Source organism: Arachis ipaensis, chromosome B6 (assembly GCF_059453495.1).
Source record: "Arachis ipaensis isolate K30076 ecotype BB chromosome B6, ASM5945349v1, whole genome shotgun sequence".
In the NCBI taxonomy this organism is placed as follows: domain Eukaryota; kingdom Viridiplantae; phylum Streptophyta; class Magnoliopsida; order Fabales; family Fabaceae; genus Arachis; species Arachis ipaensis.
This window is the reverse complement of record NC_142441.1, coordinates 141,615,474-141,636,259: the sequence shown is the minus strand read 5'-3', so window position 1 is coordinate 141,636,259 and position 20,786 is coordinate 141,615,474. Positions and strand designations below refer to the sequence as shown.

General features: G+C 36.1%; 1 protein-coding gene across 1 annotated transcript; it reads left to right on the top strand.

Moving 5' to 3' along the window:
• Positions 1–13,625: 13,625 nt before the first annotated feature.
• Positions 13,626–17,615, top strand: LOC107605258 (RNA-binding (RRM/RBD/RNP motifs) family protein). The gene is made up of 9 exons (XM_016307068.3): positions 13,626–13,856; positions 15,396–15,515; positions 15,601–15,715; positions 15,809–15,864; positions 16,100–16,147; positions 16,241–16,338; positions 16,855–16,924; positions 17,023–17,133; positions 17,252–17,615. The coding sequence occupies exons 2-9, from the start codon at positions 15,411–15,413 to the stop codon at positions 17,297–17,299; spliced, it is 651 nt and encodes a 216-aa protein (XP_016162554.1). The 5' UTR covers positions 13,626–13,856; positions 15,396–15,410; the 3' UTR covers positions 17,300–17,615.
• The last annotated feature ends 3,171 nt before the right edge of the window (positions 17,616–20,786 follow it).

Genomic DNA, 20,786 nt, shown 5'->3' with positions numbered 1-20,786 from the left:
GCATGCTTCTTTTGTGACATAGCTTTTATGCTAATGTGTATTCTAAACCGCGCAATTTAGAATTCACACACCTAATATTTCTTAATGTCACACTAATTCACTCACCTCATTCTAGTGATTTACCTCATTCCAACAATGTATGCTTCCTTACTTTTATATCTTATCATCTTATGGTGTTATATTTTTGTTTTTCATAACGAATGCACCACAAGCAACCATGGAAGCGGAAGAAAGAACACATAGCAATCCGGAGAGTCGCCGTACCCCCTTGCTCATCTTTGAGTGCACCGAGGACGGTGCAAACTTTTAAGTGTGGGGAGGTCGTCCGACCGGTCGGCGATTTTGGGTGACAAATTTCTAATCCCAACACTTTTGCATTTCATTTTAGGATTTTAGGATTTTTACTTGCATTTTCTTATTTTTGCATATGTATACACAATAAGCTTAGTCAAAATAATGAGAATTTTTCAAGATTTCTATCTATAGGGCATGTCAATTGATTTGAGTGAAAACTTTTCATAGAACTTACTTGAATTATATATATTGTGGAACATGTTTTAAGCTAAGAACACAAGCTTGTGAGATTTGAGCCTAACGGTGTGGTTACATCTTATAACCACTTATTTTTCCTTCTTGTGTGCATTATTCTCTTTCTATGATTGTAATCCTTGATTTGTTTGATTTTTTATGTCCATTATTTTGTGTATTCATGCATTTATATGATTGAGGCCATCATTTCATTAGCTCACTTACCAAAATGGCCTTACCTTCTATCTTCCTTTGTTAGCCAAATTTGAGCCTACGCTTAACCCACTTATTCTTATTTTAGCACATTACAAGCCTTAAAGCGAAAAACAATAATTGTCCCTTAATTTGGATCTTTGATTAGCTTAGGCTAGTGTGTGTGAGTATCATTCAAGTGTGGGAACCTTGGGACATTGGGTGAATAAAAGGGTATTTTGTATTGTTATTGAAAATATTGGGAATTGGGTACATACTCATGTATTGATCAAATGTAAAACCTTATGCATTGATGCTCTTGTATATAGAAAGAAAAAAAATGAGAAAAAGAAAAGAAAAATAATATGGAAAAGGAAAAAAAATAGAAAAAAAAGAAGAAAAAAATAATAAAAAGGGGACAAAATGCCCCAAGGCAAGGTCCAATAAAATCAATGCATAAGTGTTGTGAAATGAAAAAGAAAATGCATGAGTATGTGAAAAAGTGAAGAATGGGTAGCTAGATTAGAACTTAATTGTATAGGATGTCATAGGTTAGGTGGGAAGTTTAAGCTTATCAAAGATTCAAATTTCAAGCTCACTTGACCAAATATGCATCCTACCTTGACCCTAGCCCCATTACAACTAATGAAAAGACCTCATGATACTTGTATGCATGCATGAAATAAATGTTGATTGTTAGAAGAAAAACAAATCTTGAAAAGCATGAAATAGAGGAGAATTGAGTGAATTAACCCTAAACACTTGAGTGAATAGAGTGCAAACACTACCGGTGAGGGTTTGATGCTCAATTACATGTTTTCACCTATGATCATAATTTTCATGCAAGCTTGTAAAAATATTTAATAACTCAATTCAACTGTGGATTAGACTTGCTAGTCCTTAGCCCTTGTGCATATATGTTTCTTGGGAATTGATTTATTTTGACCAAGCACTTGCATTCATTTAGATAGTTGCATATAGGTAGATTGCATTTAGTTAGTTTCCATTGAATAAATGCCATACCCTTACTTCATTCTTGGTTTAAGCATGAGGACATGCTTGGTTTAAGTGTGGGGAGGTTGACAAACCCCATTTGTAGGATTTATCTTGTATTGATTTTTGGGGATTTTATCACCTTTTACCCATATTTATTCAAGAAATAGCATGGTTTTGTATATTCTCCTTTAATTGTGCTTGAATGTGAAAACATGCTTTTTAGGACTCAAAATAGCTAAATTTAATTCACCTTGATTCTATTAGATGCCTTGATGTGTTTATTAAGTGATTTAAGGTTTAGGAGGCAAAGATTGGATCAAGGGAATGAAGAAAGAAAGCATGAAAAGTTGGAGAACTCATGAAGAAATGGAAGAACCGGAAAGTTGTCAAGCCGACCTCTTCGCACTTAATCGGCCATAACTTGAGCTACAGAGGTCCAAATGATGCGGTTCCAGTTAGGTTGGAAAGCTAACATCCGGGTCTTCGAAACGATATAAGATTTGCTATGGTTGAACCGCGCATGATGACGCGTACGCGCACACGCCGTTGCTGCCACCTGGTTCACTTAAAACAAAACGTGGCCAGCGAATTCTAAAGCCTTGTGGGCCCAATCCAACTCATTTCTGATGCTATTTAAGCCAAGGATTGAAGGGGAATCAACATACTTTTCATACTTTAGAAGTTAGTTACCATTAGTTTAGTTTTAGCTTAGTTTAATAGTGAGAGTTAGTTTCTAGAGAGAGAAGCTCTCACTTCTCTCTAGAATTAGGATTAGGTTTAGTTCAATAACCTTAGATCTAGATTTTAATTCATGCTTTCATCTCCTTCTACCTTTCAATTCCTTGATTGTTACATTCATTCTTCTTCTATTCTTTTGTTGTAATTTCCTTTATGTTGTTCTTATGTTTTGTTGTAGATCTACTCTTGCTCCTTCTATTTTCTTTCCATTCAATTAGAGGTAATTCATAATAATTGTGTTCCTTTTGATTGTTGTTGTTAATTCTTTACATTTGATTGTAGTTAGAATTAATTCTTGTTATTGATTTACTATGTTTTCCTTTTGTGCCTTCCAAGTGTTTGATGAAATGCTTGGTTGGATTTTAGAGTAGAGTTTTATGTTCTTGGCTTGGGAAGGTAACTTAGGAACTCTTGAGTTACTAATGTCCAAGTAATTGATGATTGGGATCCATTGACTCTAGTTCTCACTAATTGAATTAGTGGAGAGTTAGGACTTATGGACTAGGATTGATATAGCTCATTTGACTTTCCTTTACTACTAGTTAGAGGATGATTTAATGAGATTAATCCTTGCCAATTCTCATATTGTGGTTAGTGATTAGGATAGAGATCTTTGACCACCAACCCTTGCCAAGACCTTTTTAGCCATTAGTTTACTTTCTTACCATTTATCTTTCATGCTTCATATCAAAACCCCAAATATAACTCACAACCGATAACAAGACACTTCATTACAATTCCTAGGGAGAACGACCCGAGGTTTGAATACTTCGGTTTATAAATTTTAGGGGTTTGTTTTAGTGACAAATAACTTTTTGTATGAAAGGATTAGTGATTGGTTTAGAAGCTATACTTGCAACGAGAATTCATTTGTGAAATTCTAAACCGTCGAAAATCCATTCGTCACTGATCTATGGGTGTATCTGACTGATATCTATGGGTGTATTTTTCATTTCAGAAAAAATGGCAGGAAGAAACCAAGCTGGAAAAAATGTAAGAACAAATATATGTCTTAGATCAAATTAGTTTTTCATAATAGAAATATATCTAACTTTAATTTTGCTTTGTTAACAGCAAACCAAAGACCTTAAGTGTGCAACCCATTTGTTGAGTGAGAAATTCAGAAATATGAGCGAGGAGAAGAAAGCAATTGTTAGGGATTTGGGATTTGGTGGCCTGGTGCACATCCCGCCGCTAAGGGTGCATCACCAAATATTAAAGAAGTTGGCTAAGTCCTTTAAATTAGGGGAAAACAAACTCGAAACTGGCTACGGTTCGTTTAAAGTAAAACAAAAAACAATAGAGGCTGCGCTTGGCATCAACGCGTCAGGTAACTCGCTACAAACATAGGTGTATATGAGCCATATTCAGGTGTATTTCAAGTGATGCTTAGGTGTATTTCAACTGATTTTCATACAATGTTGTTTCCCTTTTTGTAGGAGATCTACTGCCTTAGAAAGTCAATTATAAGGATCTTTCTGAAGACGACAAACAAATTTTTAGAAGATTCCAGGGGAAGACCCTCAAAAATCTGACAGATGAGATGATGGCTATTGGTGTTGATAATGAACAGGATCGCCTCATGTTCAAGAGGATTTTCATCCTCTATATACAGATGGCGTTCCTGTTACCAACGACAATAAACAAAATCTCCCATGTGCACCTGGCACCAATTTTCAAGATGGACACAATAACTGAGCGGAACTGGGGAGCACATGTTTTGAATTTTATCATCAAGGGCATAACAGATTACAATCTGAAAAAGAAAAAGGCAATTGACGGCTGCCTGTTTGCCCTGATGATAGTTTACTTTCATCTATCAAAAAATAAAGACAAGAAGGGGGCAGAAAGACCTCCAGAACCCTGGATTGCCAACTGGACTAGAGAGCAGTTGGTTGAAAGAATGAGGGCAGAAATGGAGGAACATATGGTAAGTGAACAAAATATCTTGGGTGTATTTTATTTACCTGACTGCTGCTAACTAAAATTTCTAATATTTAAGGAAATTGTAAATATGGCCGAAACAAAGGAGAAAATGAAAGAAATAAAGAAAAAAGAAAAAACCAAAAAAACAAAAAAACAAAAAAAAAAAGAAGGCAAGTTCATCATCATCATCTGAAACTGAAACAACTGAAAGTGAGGTCCATTCTACCTCTGAGTCTGAGACTGAAGAAGACTCAGAGGATTCAACAAGGAAACAACCCACCCAAAAAGCCAAAAAGTAAGTAACATACTTGGATGTATTTTGTTTATCTAGTTGGGTGTATTTTGTGCATTTATTTGGGTGTATTGTGTGCATTCATTTGGGTGTATTTTATCCTTTTTAGTATGTTTTTAAATAATGATTGTTTACCTTCCATAATGGAGTCCAAAAAAAGAAAGAAGATTCAGGAGGATTCTGATTCAGAATCTGAATCAAGTGATGAGTAATGTTCTGAAATTATTACTGCTTTCCTTTGGGTTTATTATCAAGATTTCATGTATTAACAGAGCGTCTCTTATTAACTTTTAGAAGCGAAGAATCATCACCAGTAGAGAAGCAAAAAACAAAGAAAAAGACTCAGAGAACACCACAAAAGTAAGCACTTCTTCGGATAGTATTTTGTGATCAAATTAATTTTGTATTTTTGATTCATACTTGTTTTTTCCCCCCAGGACACAATCCAAAAAGAAAAAGGTCATTGTTGAGGATTCATCTCCTGAGCAAGCTCAATCCTATCATGGGTACAGTACTTTGTAAGCTATATTACCATCTATCATCAAAATTATATTTGCTAACATGTTCTTTTATGCATGTACTGTCAGATCTGAAATTGGAACTGAAGAATTAGATGAATTCTTAAGGGAAAACAATGAAAAATCTGCTGCATAGGGGTATGTCTTGTTGGGGTGTATATTTCAGATTTTAAGGTGTTTTCTTTGCTAATAATTGTTTCTTGTTTGGCAGGGAGAAGGAAGCTGACCTGCGATCGACGGAAGGTCACTATGTCTCATCTGAAACGTAAGAAGCTTTATTTAATAAAATCTTGTTATCCTGATTTAACAGTATGGTATTTTTTGTGAATAACATGTACTCTATTATGTTTAGAATACCAGACATAAACTTAGGAAGTGATGATCCTTTCTCTCAAGGACACACAGACCAAAGTAGCGTAAATAAACCGGCAGAGAACATGTAATTTCTCTTTCAAATAACCGTTGCTTTTATTCTTTTATTACCTTCTACTTCTAATTCTGTATATATTTTTTTAGAAAAAAAGCCCTTTAATGTTTTATTCGAGAAAAAAAAAGGCAGGAAAAAAAAAAACAAAAACTGCAAGTATGTAAGTTCTCAAAAAACAAAGCCTGTCTTTCTTTTGAATGCTTCGAGTGTATTTTTGACTTTCTTAGGGTGTATTTTAGGGTGAGTCTAGTTGTAGAGTCAGCCAGTGAGCCAGCTGAAGAGAACATGATGGTTGTGAGGGAAGAGACACAGTCCGAAGCGCTTGCAATGTGAGTTTTTCAAGAAAATTTCAACCTTATAACCTTTTTATTTTCGGAGGCTTTGTTAAGCTTTTATTTTTCTTTTTGTTTAGAGTTCTGATTCAAGTTTGTCTACCACTGTCCCAAACAACCACTGTGCCGGAAATTGAACAAACACCTGTGACAGAAAATGAACCAACCCCTGTGCTACAAATTGAAGGAACTACAAAACGGTAAGAAATAGTCTTGGGGTGTATTTGGTTATAGTTTAGGTGTATATTGTCCCTGTTGGGGTGTATATGATCTTTTTTGGGGTGTATATTTTCACGATTGATCCCTGACTAGTTTTTTTATAACGTGATTAATTTTATGTAACCCTGCAGCACTCCAGAACCACCACAAAAACCTGAAGAAAGCACACCCGCGCTTCCACCAGCTCCATCTAAAATGTAAGTTCATCAGAGTAAAATCAATGATTCGTTATCATTTGTATATTCTTATTCTTAATATACGTTATACATGATCACGCAGTAATCCAGCCCCATAAGACGCAGCTGCGCTGATGATGATGGCACGGACAGCATCGTATGTTCCTAAAACAGATCCGATGCCATCATTCAGCCTTGGCTTGACTGATTCAAGCCAAGAAGAAGCAGCAACGCAGGAGGGGGTGTCAACACAAGATGGAGAGAGGGTAAAAACTCCTGAAACCCCAAAATTGCTAGAACAATTAGGGGATCTGGTAGAAAAAATTGCAAGTGGTGGGGTGACAACAAAAGAAAAAAGTCCACAGATTCGAAAGGAGAGTGGTAGAGAGAATTTCGAGAAGTTTGAAACTCCTGCGAGGACGAATGAAGATACTTCTGACATGAAAGAAAAATGCTACCTCTGGGCCATACGAGTGAAGACATACGCAAATGGTCTAACTAATGAGTTTGACACCGTGTGCACACTCCAAGCCCAAGATAGATACATTTTGTCAAAACTCCACCTTGCATCACTCGCAGCTGAAACGCATATAGAAGCTGAGGTAATATTACAATAACATTAATGTTTTTATCACCAAAATTAACTGCAATGCTGATTGATGTAAATTGATTTCGGTATCTTTTTCTAGATTGTCTCTGCCATGTGCCTCATTCTAAACCAACAAAAGATTAAAAGGTTTCAAGAAGAAGTATACTGTCTCCCTCCTGATATTGTGGTAAGGGTTGCTTCAACAAAATTTGGGTGTATTTTCTGCATTCCTTCGGGTGTATTTTTTGTCTTAAATTGGGTGTATTTTATGTGTTCATTTGGGTGTATTTACTGTGTTCAATTGGGTGTAAGTTGTGTATTCATTTGGGTGTATTTTCTGCATTCGTTTGGGTGTATTTTCTGTATTCATTTTGTGGTTCACAATTTTTGCAGAACATGGCCATTGGAAATCATCCACAAGGGGTATTCTTACAACCTAAATCCAATAAGCCATTCAGGATGTAAGACTACCCAATGTTTATACCCTTCTTGGACCTTAAAAGATTAGCATCGCATCGTTATGTAAGTTTTCATTTCTAAAAGTTCTTATTACCATTTTTTACTTATGTGTCAAATAAACTAAAACAGTGTTCAATCTGAACATATTTCAGATTTTTGCACCTGTTTGCCATTCACAACATTGGTGGTTATGGTTGGCTGATACAAGAAAGCGGAAATTTTATATAGTTGACCCATATCACAAGAAATCTCCGTCCGATGAGAGAACAGCCCTAAATACATTCATTGTAAGTTGGTTCTTTGTCCTGTATTTTAATAGTTGGGTGTATTTCTGTTCAATATAAGGTGTAAGTTTTGTGCTCCTTTGGGTGTATTCCTTTATTAAATTTATTCATGTATTACTGATTTGTTTTGTATTTTAAGGGATATGTAATTTTACGAATTAAAGTATATGCTGGGGGGCACCTCTGAAGACAAGGAACAAGGACAAAGAAATTGAACCACCATACCTTAACATCTCAGGCCAAAAGACAAGGTATAAATCTTTCACTCTAAAAATTAAACTTTCCTATATGTAATTTGTAATTTATTTTCTTGATTTTCAGCTATAACTGTGCTATTTACGTAATGAAGTGACTTGAGATAATTCAGCCTGAAAACATTAAAAGGTTGAAGTATGAGTGGGACAATTGGACCCAGGTAAATGTGTTTAAAACTAAATAACTCTGTATTATTTTACTCAATTAACATGGTTGATTAAACAGAATATTCTTTTTAATTAACTGTAGGATGAGGTGGACCACTTTAGAGTAAAATATGCTTCCCGGATTCTATTCCATGAAATGAATCAAGACAAAGCTGAAGCCATTAGAGGAAGTAATGCAATAAGACTGTCCAAGCCATCCTCATTGTTATTGAGTCCATATTGTCAGATAGATTCTAATGATATTAACACTGATTAATGTAACTGTTATATAGTCTTGTAACAAATTGAACACATGCTGTAAAGAAGATCACTTTTACCTCGTTTAAAGCTTTCGTTTTCTTCTTCTTTGAAGCATTTGCAATCTATTTGTCCAACTTTGAACGTAGCCTATTTTTTGGACGTCCTCTTGTTCGAATCCTTTGAGGGCTTTGAAGCTCATTAACGGATTCCAAGTTGGCATCTTCGTGAGATAAAGAAGATGTCCCCTTCCTTTTGGCTTTCAATGATTCCATCTCAACCATGATGTTATCGTACGCAAGGTGCAGAATTGCAGTCAGCTCCTCCGATTCTGATGCAAATTTGCAAATATTTTGCAAACGAAAAACCAATTCGTCAAACCTCTTGCTTCTTGGTTCCAACAATGGCTCCTTGTGGCTGCTCTTGATGTGTGTGTGTCGCCTCTTTACCTTCTTGCTCCATCGTTCCAGTATATATCTAGGTGACACTTGGCTTACTCGTTCAAAGCTTAACAAGCTTAGTGCGTGACGGCACAATATCCTTCTTGACTCAAATAATAAGCATTGACATTTTACCTCGGCTGCTACTAAGTCGTAAGTAACCACAAACTTGTTGAATATTGAGCTGGAAACTTATTCTCCAACTTCGTATACTGAATAGCCTAGAGCGGAATTCGTTAATTTAGTGATGCAATTCGCCTTTCCTCTAAATTGTGCTTGGACTTTCCTAAACTTTTGATGAGTGTACACATCTTGAAACTGAGCTTCAATGGAGGATTTGGTTGCACACGGTATGACCGTATGAAAATCTGCAGCATCTGATTCTCTCTCTGCTTGCTCCCTGCTTCCGAGTCAATTATCGTATTGTTTGACAAATTGAATAAGCGAGCTGTTCCGGGTAATAAACTTGTTAAAAAATGAATGTATGCTCTCGCTCCTTTGTGTGCTTCTCATCCCTGCCTAGAAGTGGTGATCCAGATAGATTGGAACCCATATATGACGGTCTTCATAGAGATCTGCAGAATACACCCAAAAACAGACTATAAATACACCCGAAAAAGATGCAATTTACACCTCTGCTACAGATTTTAAACAACATTACCTGACAGCCACTTGTTGTCCACAAGACCAAAATTCAGCAGAAAATCATTCTAATTCCTATCAAATGAGTCTTTACTATGAGAGTTCCAAACAACTTGGCTCATTTCTTGTTCAATTTCTGCATGTCCCTTGTACCCGTTTAATTTTCTTGGAATCTTCTTCATGATGTGCCAAATATAACAACGGTGAATTGTTGTTGGCATACAAGCCTCTAAAGCCCTTTTCATTGATGCGCATTGATCGGTGAGAAACCCTTTCGGAGCATTTCCTCCCATGCAACGAAGCCAACATTGAAATAACCATTTGAATAATTCAATTTCTTCGTTTTTCATCAAAGAGCATCCAAGAAGTGTTGACTGACCGTGGTGATTCACCCCGACAAAAGAACCACAAACCAAATTATACCTGAAATAAATTACCATAGTGCAGAATGAAAAATCATTACGTACACCCCAAAAATGATTTTATACACCCAAAAAACCCAATATACACCTCTGTGGCAGATTCATAAAACAACATTAATTTAGCATCATAAATATGGACAGTTTATTACCTGTTTGTATTGTAGGCGGTGTCAAATGAAAAAAGAAATTATGATTCTTCTTTTTCATTCTTAACAAATATTTTCCGAATTCCTTTGCATCTTCTTGTTCAGAAACATTTCACACTTCTCTCGTAATGTAATTCCTCACATCCTTTTCAATAAAATTTAACTCGCAGTGACCCCCGACTGCCGCAACAAATGATTGGTAAGTTTTGCTTGGTTTAATACCAGCCTCCTCGTTATTCTCTATTGTACGACGAATGGACATACTTAGTTTCCTGTGCTGTTTGAGCATCTCTGCTTTACTTGGACAACAAGAGTGTGAATGATGCAGCACAACCTTTGAAATGATCCAAGCACCAACATCCTTCAATGTGTGTATATAAATTCTTGCAGGATAGTTTAAACCGGCTGTGGGATTTGTCTTCTCGGTCGGAGATATTTTAGATTTCTATTTTCCCTCTCTGGTACATGTAATCAATTGATTCTTAATCTCGTTTCCTTTCCTATTTGTGCTCCGAACTCTTGTAGAAAAACCTGCAGCCTTGGCGTAGTCCCTGTAAAATTTTCTAGCATCTTCAAGGGTGGTAAAGGTCATTTCAACCTTGGGAACAAACTGATCATCAACAACACAGAGAGGCTGCAGAATACACCATGTCAAAAACTAAAAATACACCCAATAATGTTTGATCTACACCCGAATGAAAACAACTCAACTTAAATTAAAAAAAAAGCCATAATTGTAAATACACCCACACTTCCCCTAAAATACACCCAAAAAATTCTAATCTACACCCAAGCGTCTGCTATAAATTACAGATAATTAATCAAAACTAATACATTAGATTCAATCCACAGATTTATATTCACGCATTAATTTCACAGTCAATGTTCACGAATTATTCAGCTAGACAATCATAAACCAATAACTGCATCAAATTCAGAGTAATCGTAATAAGCTGAATGTAAATCAAACCTCACAAACTTCGTTAGATTCAAATTCAAAATCCACTTCGCCCTGATTCAACTGACAATTTGAGGTTGAATAATCCATTATCTTCAAAACGAGTTCAAAATTTGATTTCAGAAACTAGAAAATCGAAAAAAACAAACTAGAGCTACAGAAAGAGAAACTCACGTCAATAACAAAGAACAAACGAGTGATAAAACGCAGGGAAAAGAACGATCGAAAAGGCAAGGGAAGACGCACGAGAAGGAGAACGAAGAAATTTGGCAAGAAGGAGAACGAAGAAAGAAACGAAATCTTTTAAAAAATTGGAAGTTATATATTCGCGCGTTCTGTTATATAGCGCGTGAAACCTATGTAACATTAGGAGCGCGTTTTGAACGTTAGTTGTTAATTGGACTTGTAAGGCTTGTAAGCCTTAATCGCTTGTATGCGAAGATTTTCTGTCATTATATATTCAATTGAAACAAAAAGTGAGATACAAATGAAGGTGTAAGAAAGAGTAACAAAAACAAAATATTTGTCAATTTTTATACAATTTGGCACAGTAAAACACAAAGACAAGGCCACATAGAGTAAAGTTTAGATGATGTTAAAGCTTCTATTGATTACTCAAACACCAAAGTACCTTACTAGCTAAGAGGAAAAAAAAAATCAAGAGTCAGAAAAGGAGGGAAAAAAAAAGAAAGGAACATTTAGAAGATTTGGAAGCATTAGAGTTAAATTGAGGAAGAGGGACTAAATTGAATCCAAATTGCAATATGGTCAGTTTAGCTAGCTGTTGCACACTTCAATATGGCAACGTGATGCTACATCAGTGCTTCCATAATTGAGTCATCACTAAAAAGGTGTCTAATGACCACTATAATGTCTTAAGCTCTATCTGGAGACTACAGTTATAAAATTAAAATTTTAAGGACTATATTAGGTAAAAGCATGAATCTCAGAGATTATTATAAGAATTTACTCAGTGATAATATAAGTTGTTAATTATCATTAAATTTTAATTATCATATGACAATGTAAGTGATTAATTATCATTAAATTTGTAATTTCTATCATATGTAAGTCTTATTATTTTAATTTAAGGATGATTAAATTCTTATTTTTTTACTTGTATCAACTTCTTCACGTTAAGAGTTTGATCTTCTTCTACATAACATTAACAATTGTAATTATAATTATTGTAGTAGTAATTGTTGTGATTTTTTTTTTTACCAAAGATAAGAGACTCGAACTCACAACCTCTTAATTGAATATGGAAAAACTATGTTATTTGAGCTATAACTCATTGGCAGTAATTATTGTGATTTGATATTAAAATAATAAAATAAAATAAAATATTCGTTATAAAAGTTGTATATGAAATTAAAATTTAACTTAAATATTAAAAATTAAAACAATGTATGCATAACTTTTTTTTTTGTTATTTACTCTTTGATATATTATTTTTTTTAAAACCCGATTCCAAATTTTTCTCTAACAAATCATACCACTTTGGGTCAAAATTTAAATTTATGGTGAAGTGGATTTGAATTCTTATCTTATGGGAACATTAAACATTAATGATTTTAAATACTTGATGTATAGAAATTTTGTTGCACATACGAGAGATAAATGGATCGAAATCTGCCAGATTGACCTACTTAACTCATAAAAAAAATGGAAGACATACTAAAACTTTAAGATTATCATAATAAAAAATTAGTTTAATTATTTTATTAGTCTCTATAATTTTATCAAATTTTTAATTAAATTTTTATATTTTTTTTAATTAAATTTTTATATTATTTTTAATTTTATAATTAAATCATTTTCATATAAAAAACATTAAAATTAATAAAATATATTTTGCAGTCAAATCTAATTAGATTTTTAATTATAAATATCTTTTATTTGTGAAAAAATATTTATTTAATTTTAACATTTTTTATACTAGAAATTATCTAATTATAAAATTAAAAACAGTATGAAAATTAAATTAAAAAAATATAAAAATATAATTAAAAATTTGATAAAATTATAAATACCAACAGAATAATTAAACTTAAAAAATTTTGCCTAACTCCTACCGTTTGAGCTACAGGCTTGGTTGGGATGAGCTTGTCCGATGGGCACGCCATTTTGTTTTTTAGGCCTAAAACAAACTAAAAAAAAAAAAAAAAATCCAAACTCATAATTCACTCTAACTTAAACTTAATTTAGTAGAAATTTTACTTTTTAAAAATTAGAACATCTAGAGATAAATTTTTAAATGGAAATCAAAAAAGTTATAGCACTATGTTTAGTAAATTAAATTAAACTAAATTAAATTAAAAATTACTTTCCATAAACACAAATACAACAAATGCATTTAATAAAATAATTTTTAAATTTTAAAAATATTATATTAAATATTAATATAAAAATTAAATTTAAATATTAATTAATATATAAAATTATATTAAATTTTTTAATTTTGATAACAAGTTATCTTTAAAAATCTTAACCTTAGGTTTTTTAAAAACCACTCTTATCTTTTAAAAATTATAAATACAAACGCACAAGTTTTTTAACCAAATCAAGCCTTACGATAAAACCTACACGGTGGCGCTAAAAGCCCGGAGGGCCTAACACTTTGTTTTTTGGAAAAAAAATAAAAAATAAAAAACAAAAAACAAAAAACATACCCAGACCCATAACCCGACCCGATTTGCAAGAAACCCTACTCGGTGGCGCTAAATGCCCTAACAGGCTAACACACACAATAGCAGCCTCCACACCTGCGAGCACTCTCGCTCTCTTCTCCGACGCTGTCGCACCTCTCCCTCCATTCCTCTGTGGCTGCGTTCCTAGCTTCTAATCCGCCGCTCTCGCGTTCCCCCATTCCTCTGCTTCGTGCCTTCGCCGCCGTCCCTCACTCGTCTAAAGGTCTCATTCGTGTTCCGTTTCTGTTAGTGATTGTATTTTTGTTTCTGCTATTATTTTGTTCTTAGTTTTTGCATTTCTGTCGACAGTGATTGATTTTTTTAGTACAAGCAAGTTGGCCATGTACCTATTCTTGACTATTTTCAATTTAAGTCATTAGTTTGTTCCCAATTATCTTTTTAATATTTTATTGTTTGGTTTCTATATAGACGTTCTGCAATATTTTATGTTCATATGTTAGTGGTGTAATCTTAATTCCATTATGTTCCTCATTTCTTTTGAGACCTATATAAGTCATTATCACCTTTTCATTTGTGTTCTGTTTCTGTTAGTGTTTGAATTTTGTTCTGGCTGTTAGTCTTTTCTTAGGTCTGGTATTTCTCTCGAAACTGTTTGATTTTTTTACTATAAGCAAATTTCCAATGCACCTCTTATTGACTAACATCAATTGAAGCCTTTAGTTTCTGCTCGATTATGGTTTTTTTTTTTATATCTTGGTTTGTTCTTTTTGTGTTTGGACTTACTGCAATATAAATTGGTAGTTATGATGTTCTTTTGATTTTTTTGGTTCTGCACTCATTTTAGTCACCCATTTTTTTTGAAGACTTATACCAGTAATTATTTCCCTGTCAATAGTGTTATGTTTATGTTAGTGATTGATTTTTTTCCAATTATCTACAATACTTTCTACCATCTAAAAGTCTACAACACTACTTGCAGTTGTTTTCTTTACCCCATTTTGAAATATTAGCCTTTAATGATTAATTAGATTTTCAAATCAATGAGCTTTACTGGCTTAGGGTTTAAAAACTAAGTCAGATTTTTGTTAAAAAATGATGCAGTTTTTTTTTTGCTTTGAGCTTTGCTGGTTTAGGGTTTAACTAAGTCAGATTTCTTTATTGAAATCTTTGTGAAATTATATGATTTTTTCAATATTTAATGGATTTAGTAAATTTCTTTCTTAAAAAAAAAGAAACCGGAGGGCTAAGACTGCCAGCCAACTGTTAGGTAGGGCAGGGTAGAGGTATATGACCGCCCCAATAGGCGGTGGGAGACGGCCTGCTTGCTTGCTTGCATACCAACAGCCAATTAAACTTAAAAAGAAATTTTCAGGGCTCTTTTGCAATTTTAAGGAAATAGGTGATGGGTACACTCCATAAATGTTTTTGACAGGTCCATCGATGCCCTTTCTCTGAGAGGAAACTATATAAACAAAATTAAGAATCCAAAACCTAACCCCTTCCATTTATCAGTGGCTTCTCATCCCTCTCCTTAGCTTGTCCACCCTTCGCCCTTCATTTTTGTTGTGCTGTTGTTGATTTCTGGTAATTTATGTTCTGCTTTTTTTCTCTCCCCCTTTTTTGGTGTGTACTCCAGCTATGGTTTTTGGCTCTGTTCGGTTCTTTGGAAAGAGTCTTTATATTTTTATCTTTTGGAGGGGAAAAAAAACTGTTCAACAAGTAGCAAACTTGTTACTATTTAAAATTTGCCGGTATTTTTTTCTATTAAGTGTCTGAAAGTGTCAACTTTTCTCGCTCTTAGGATTCGGTAAGAGAGATGGGGGCCAAGGCAAAGAAAGCTATGAAGAAGAGTTTGAAGAAGGCTACTTCTACCAAGCCATCATCTTCTTCCATCAACAAATCAGAGGCTCCTGATTATTTGGTATGAATGAATGTGAATGAATGTTGACATCGCTTCTAATTTTGTTCTTTTTTGGTTATTTTGTTTTATTTTATTTTTGCTTTAGCCCTTGGAAGGTGGTCCTGCTCGCAAGCTCCCTGAACAGAAGCCTTTGGAGAGTGCCGCAACAGTGTTGTATATTGGCCGCATTCCACATGGGTTTTATGAGGAGGAGATGCAAGGTGCAACTCTTGTTTCATCATTTCCTTTTCCATATTATATAATTTTTTTTCCAGCCTAGATATGTGTTTGTAATGAAGCTTAATTAATTGTAGGTTTTTTTGGACAATTTGGAACGGTCAAGAGATTGAGAATTGCAAGAAATAAGAAAGTATGATTCCCTAAACTTGTTTTCATGTGTTTGTGTTTGTTCACACTTGTATTAGTCTATCTATGGTGTTAGTCTTAAATTGTTATTATAGTTCTTATTTTTTTATTTGTTATTTTTTAGAATGATCTCATAGTTAGTGCGTGTATGAGTTGCTCAGCATTGAAAATATTTTGATAATTTTATTTTTAATTATTGTTGATTGATACTAACCATATCTATTTCTTATATTTTATAGACAGGAAAATCAAGGCATTTTGGGTTCATCGAATTTCAGTCTCCTGAGGTAGTAGATCTTTCATGTGATCCGTGTTCTGACTTGAGTTTTTCAACATGTCATAGATTTCTATTTCTGTGGTAATATTGCCTTGATATGTAGGTAGCTAAAGTTGTAGCTGAAACTATGCACAATTATCTGCTTTTCGAACACCTTCTCCAAGTCCACTTGATACCCCCTGAGGAAGTTCATCCACGATTGTAAGTTATTCTTTCTCTTCCACTTCTATTTCCTTTTGAGGTTTCATCACATGTTATCTTAGCATTAGTATTTGTTTTCTTTATTTCCTTCTTTAGAAAGCAAACATTTTATTAGGAGCACCAAAATAAAATGAAAAACATTCAATTCACGTTGAAATGTGAAGAAAATTGGCTAGAAACCCTTGTGAGATATTTATTGCTCTATCTTCTTCCAAGGTCTTACTCCAAAAATGACAATAAATAGAAGAAAAAAGTGAAAGGCCTCTGAATACAAGGTTTTAGCTAGAAACAGAGCTAAACACATGCATATTTGCCTCCTTTCTTACCAATGCTAATAAAATGGCATACTTTGTCATATTTGATTGAACTAATTCAGTAATATCAATATGTATTAGCATAAGTGCAGAATAAAATTAAAAAAAAAATGGAAAAACTAAATTTTGAAAGAAAAAAAAAAGGTTTCTTATTTTGAATACCAAGAAGATAATTTGAAGACGTGGGGATTTTAATTTGTAGATGGAGAGGTTTCAATTACAAGCACAAACCAATTGATTCAGTACAACTTGAACGAGGGCGACATGACAAGGTAACTAATTGAGGAAAAGTATATGTTTCTGAGGGTTTTCAATGTGATTCTCAGTATTATAGCAAGTGTATAATGTTCTTTGGCAACATTTTATTCAGGAAAGAACATTGGAAGAGTACAATAAGTTGGTAGAAAAGATTGTGAAGCGTGACAATAAACGACGAAAAAGGTTGGAGGCTGCTGGCATTGATTACGAGTGCCCTGCGATTGTGAGCTTTTTACCTGCTTACCTCCATTAATCTGTGTTGCTTAGATACTTTCTTTTTTCAGTCATAGGAAGTTTTGCGTCTGGATTTTCACTCATGATATATATTATTGTTCTTCCAGGTTGGTAACATCCATCCCGCACCAAAGAAAATAAAGTTTGAAGACTAAGGAGGAATGGATCTTGCAGCATGCTGGTCTTGATGTTTGTCAGGGTGTATATTTTCTATATACCATAATGAAAAATATGATTTTGCTGAGTGTACTGAAGAGTTGGTAGAGGAAGAATGCTGTTCTACTAGGGTTGACGTGAGAATTGCCGTTTTAGGAATTTGTTTATCTTTGGTAGTGAATTATTGAATTGTTATCTTTTCTATAGTATTAGAGCCTACAAACATACTTAACCATGTATTCTCAGAAGTTAGGATTTTAGTATAGAATTATGCTGTGGAGATTCTGAAAGGACCAGCAATAGCAGAATGATCAAGTTTTATTGATACAGCGGGACGGCCAATTAGCTATCCTTAGAAGGTTCTACACAGCTGGAACTACCAGCTTAGAGAGAGAGAGATTCTCTCTAACATCTAACAGAATTCACAACTGAAAAACTATCCTCTCTAAACTAATTATAACCTAGTTATTTATAGGCAATGAGTAATAGGGTCTAACAACCTATAAGCCAACTGGATATGCCGACAACTCCTAAAACATTTCTACTTGACCTCTACTTATCCCTCCTTTTGTAACACAGTCCAAACCTGTTAGTAGTAGGCGCCTCTCTATCAATACTCTCTTCTCAGACAACCACCTTGTCCTAAAGGTGGAACTCCGGAAAGGTGGCTCGCAATGTCGCCGCTCGCTCCCAACTATCCTCACAAGGAAAGAGGCCCATCCAGCGCACCAAATACTCCAAATTCCCATCCTCTGTGGTTCGCGGTGCCACAATCTGGGATGGCTGCACCACTAGCTCACCATCCTCAGCCAGTTCCACTGGAAGTGTCTGTACCTGCTGCGGCGGGATAGCCTTTTTCAACTTGCTAATATGGAAGGCCGGGTGAAGTCTGCACCCTTGAGGCATGGCTAACCTGTATGCCATTGCCCCTATCCTCTCAACCACTTCAAACGGTCCATAGTACCGAGGGCTTAGCTTTTCATTGACCCTCTGCGCTAGTGTCCGCATCCGGTAAGGTTGCATTTTCAAAAAAACCCACTCACCCGGCTTGAACTTGACATCCCTTCGATGCCTATCTGCTGCTTGTTTCATTCGCTGCTGAGCCTGCACCAAGTGCATCTTCAACTCTGCTAACACTGCATCCCTGGCTGCGGTCAATGCTGCCACCTCCTCAACATGCGATGGAAACATCTCTCCCCGGAAAAGAATAGGTGCCGGCACCCCATAAAGTTCTTGAAATGGAGTTGTTTGGACTGAGGCATTGTAGGAGGTATTAAACCAAAACTCCGCCCATGGTAGCCACTCCAACCATTTCTTCGGGTAGCCCCCCACAAAGCACCGCAAATAAGTCTCCAAACAGCGATTCACCACCTCGGTTTGGCCATCGGTTTGCGAATGAAATGCCGTGCTGTACTTCAATTTTGTCCCTACTGCTTGGAATAGTTTGGACCAAAACTTACTCATGAACACCCTATCCCTATGCGATATGATTGACTTGGGGAACCCGTGTAGTTTAATTACCTCTTTAATAAAGGCTAGTGCCACCTCCTTGGCTGAAAATAGATGAGCTAGGGGGATAAAGTGAGCATATTTAGTTAACCGATCGACCATTACTAGGATAGTGTCCATGCCTTTGAATTTTGGCAATGCCGCCACAAAATCCATTGTAACGTGCTCCCAAACTCGCTCCGGAACTGGTAATGGCTGCAACAGCCCCGCCGGTTTCATCGCTGCATGCTTGTTTTGCTAGCAAGTATGGCAGCCTGCAATATAATCTTTGATTCGTTGCCTCATGCCGCGCCAATGAACCGTTGCTGCCAGCCGCTTATAGGTTCGAAAGAAGCCTGAATGTCCACCCGCCCCGCTGTCATGGGACTCAGCCAGCAAAAGTGAGATCTGAGAAGAATTTGCAGGAAACACTGCTTTCCCTTGGTAAAACAGTCGACCCTTGTGTAGGGAATACCCCGGATAGTCATCCAGCCCCTGCTGCAGGGCGACCACAATCTTTTGTAGCTCTTGGTCGTGAGCCACTTCCTCTTCCACCATTTCCCAGAGGTTCATATGTACTATTGAAATCACCCTTGCCATCATTTGCCGTGACAACGCATCTGCTGCCTTATTCTCAAGGCCTGGCCAGTATCGAATCTCAAAATCCAAGCCTAACAATTTAGTGGTCCACTTCAAGTAAGTTGGGTCCATGAGTCGCTGGTCCGTGAGGAACTTCAGACTTCGCTGATCTGTGAGAAGAATAAAATGGCGACCCAACAAGTAATGCCGCCACTTTTGGACAGCGAAGACAATGGCCATCAACTCCCTCTCATACGCAGATTTTTGTCGGGCCCTTGGAGATAGTGCTTGGCTTAGGAATGCTATTGGTCTGCCTTGCTGGGACAGCACCGCACCCAACCCCTCACTCGATGCATCAGTTTTCAAAACAAAGTCTTGATTGAAATCCGGGACTGCTAGAGTCGGTAGGTCTGCCATCAGCCTCTTCAATCTCTCGAAAGCCTCCTGTGCCTTGTCATTCCATTCAAACGCATTTCGCTTTATCAACTCCGTTAACGACTTGGCGATCACCCCATATCCTTGCACAAACCACCTGCAATAGCCGGTAAGGCCCAAGAATCCCTGTAAAGCTCGCTGGTCCATAGGCACCGGCCACTCTAGCATCGGTGTGGTTTTGTTAGGATCCGCCGAGACCCCTTGTGCCGAGACAATGTGGCCCAAGTATTCCACTGAACTCACTGCGAATGTGCATTTCTTCTCATTCAACACCAGCTGGTTCTCCTTTAAAATCTGGAAAACTTCTTGAAGATTAAGGGCATGGCTAGCCATATCCTGACTGTAGATGAGGATATCATCGAAAAAGACTAAGACGAATTTTCGCAATAGAGGCTTAAGAATGTCATTGATCAAGGATTGGAAGGAGCTAGGGGCGTTTGTCAAGCCAAAGGGCATGACTAGAAACTCATAATGGCCCTCATGAGTGCGGAAGGCGGTCTTGTGGATGTCTTGATCCCTCATCCGAATTTGGTGGAACCCTGATTTTATATCCAGCTTAGAGAAAACTGCAGCTCCCGTCGAGTAGCTCATCAATGACGGGAATAGGAAATTTATCCGGCACCATAATACCATTTAACACCCTATAATCGACACAAAATCTCCAGCTGTCGTCCTTTTTCTTCACCAACAATATCGGGCTCGCGTAGGGGCTGGAGCTTGGCCGAATTATCCCTGAGGCCAGCATTTCTCGTACCATTAGTTCAATTACTGCTTTCTGATGGTGCGGGTAATGATAAGGTCTTATATTCGGAACTGAAGCTCCTTCTATCAATGGAATGGCATGATCATGGCAACGATGTGGCGGCAGCTCTGGTAGTGTTTGAAACACCTTAGCATGAGAAGCTAACACCGATTTGATTACCTGCGGCACCTTCGATACCGTAGCCGCTTGCAAAGTCATGGGCCACAGCTGGACCATAAATC

What these genes read in the sequence shown, in the direction of transcription:
- LOC107605258 (XM_016307068.3), top strand. Translation starts at nt 15,411, where the DNA reads ATGGGGGCCAAGGCAAAGAAAGCTATGAAGAAGAGTTTGAAGAAGGCT. An exon ending in TTATGAGGAGGAGATGCAAG is followed by an intron (nt 15,716 to 15,808) that starts GTGCAACTCTTG and finishes AATTAATTGTAG; the next exon opens with GTTTTTTTGGACAATTTGGA. An exon ending in GAGGAAGTTCATCCACGATT is followed by an intron (nt 16,339 to 16,854) that starts GTAAGTTATTCT and finishes TTTAATTTGTAG; the next exon opens with ATGGAGAGGTTTCAATTACA.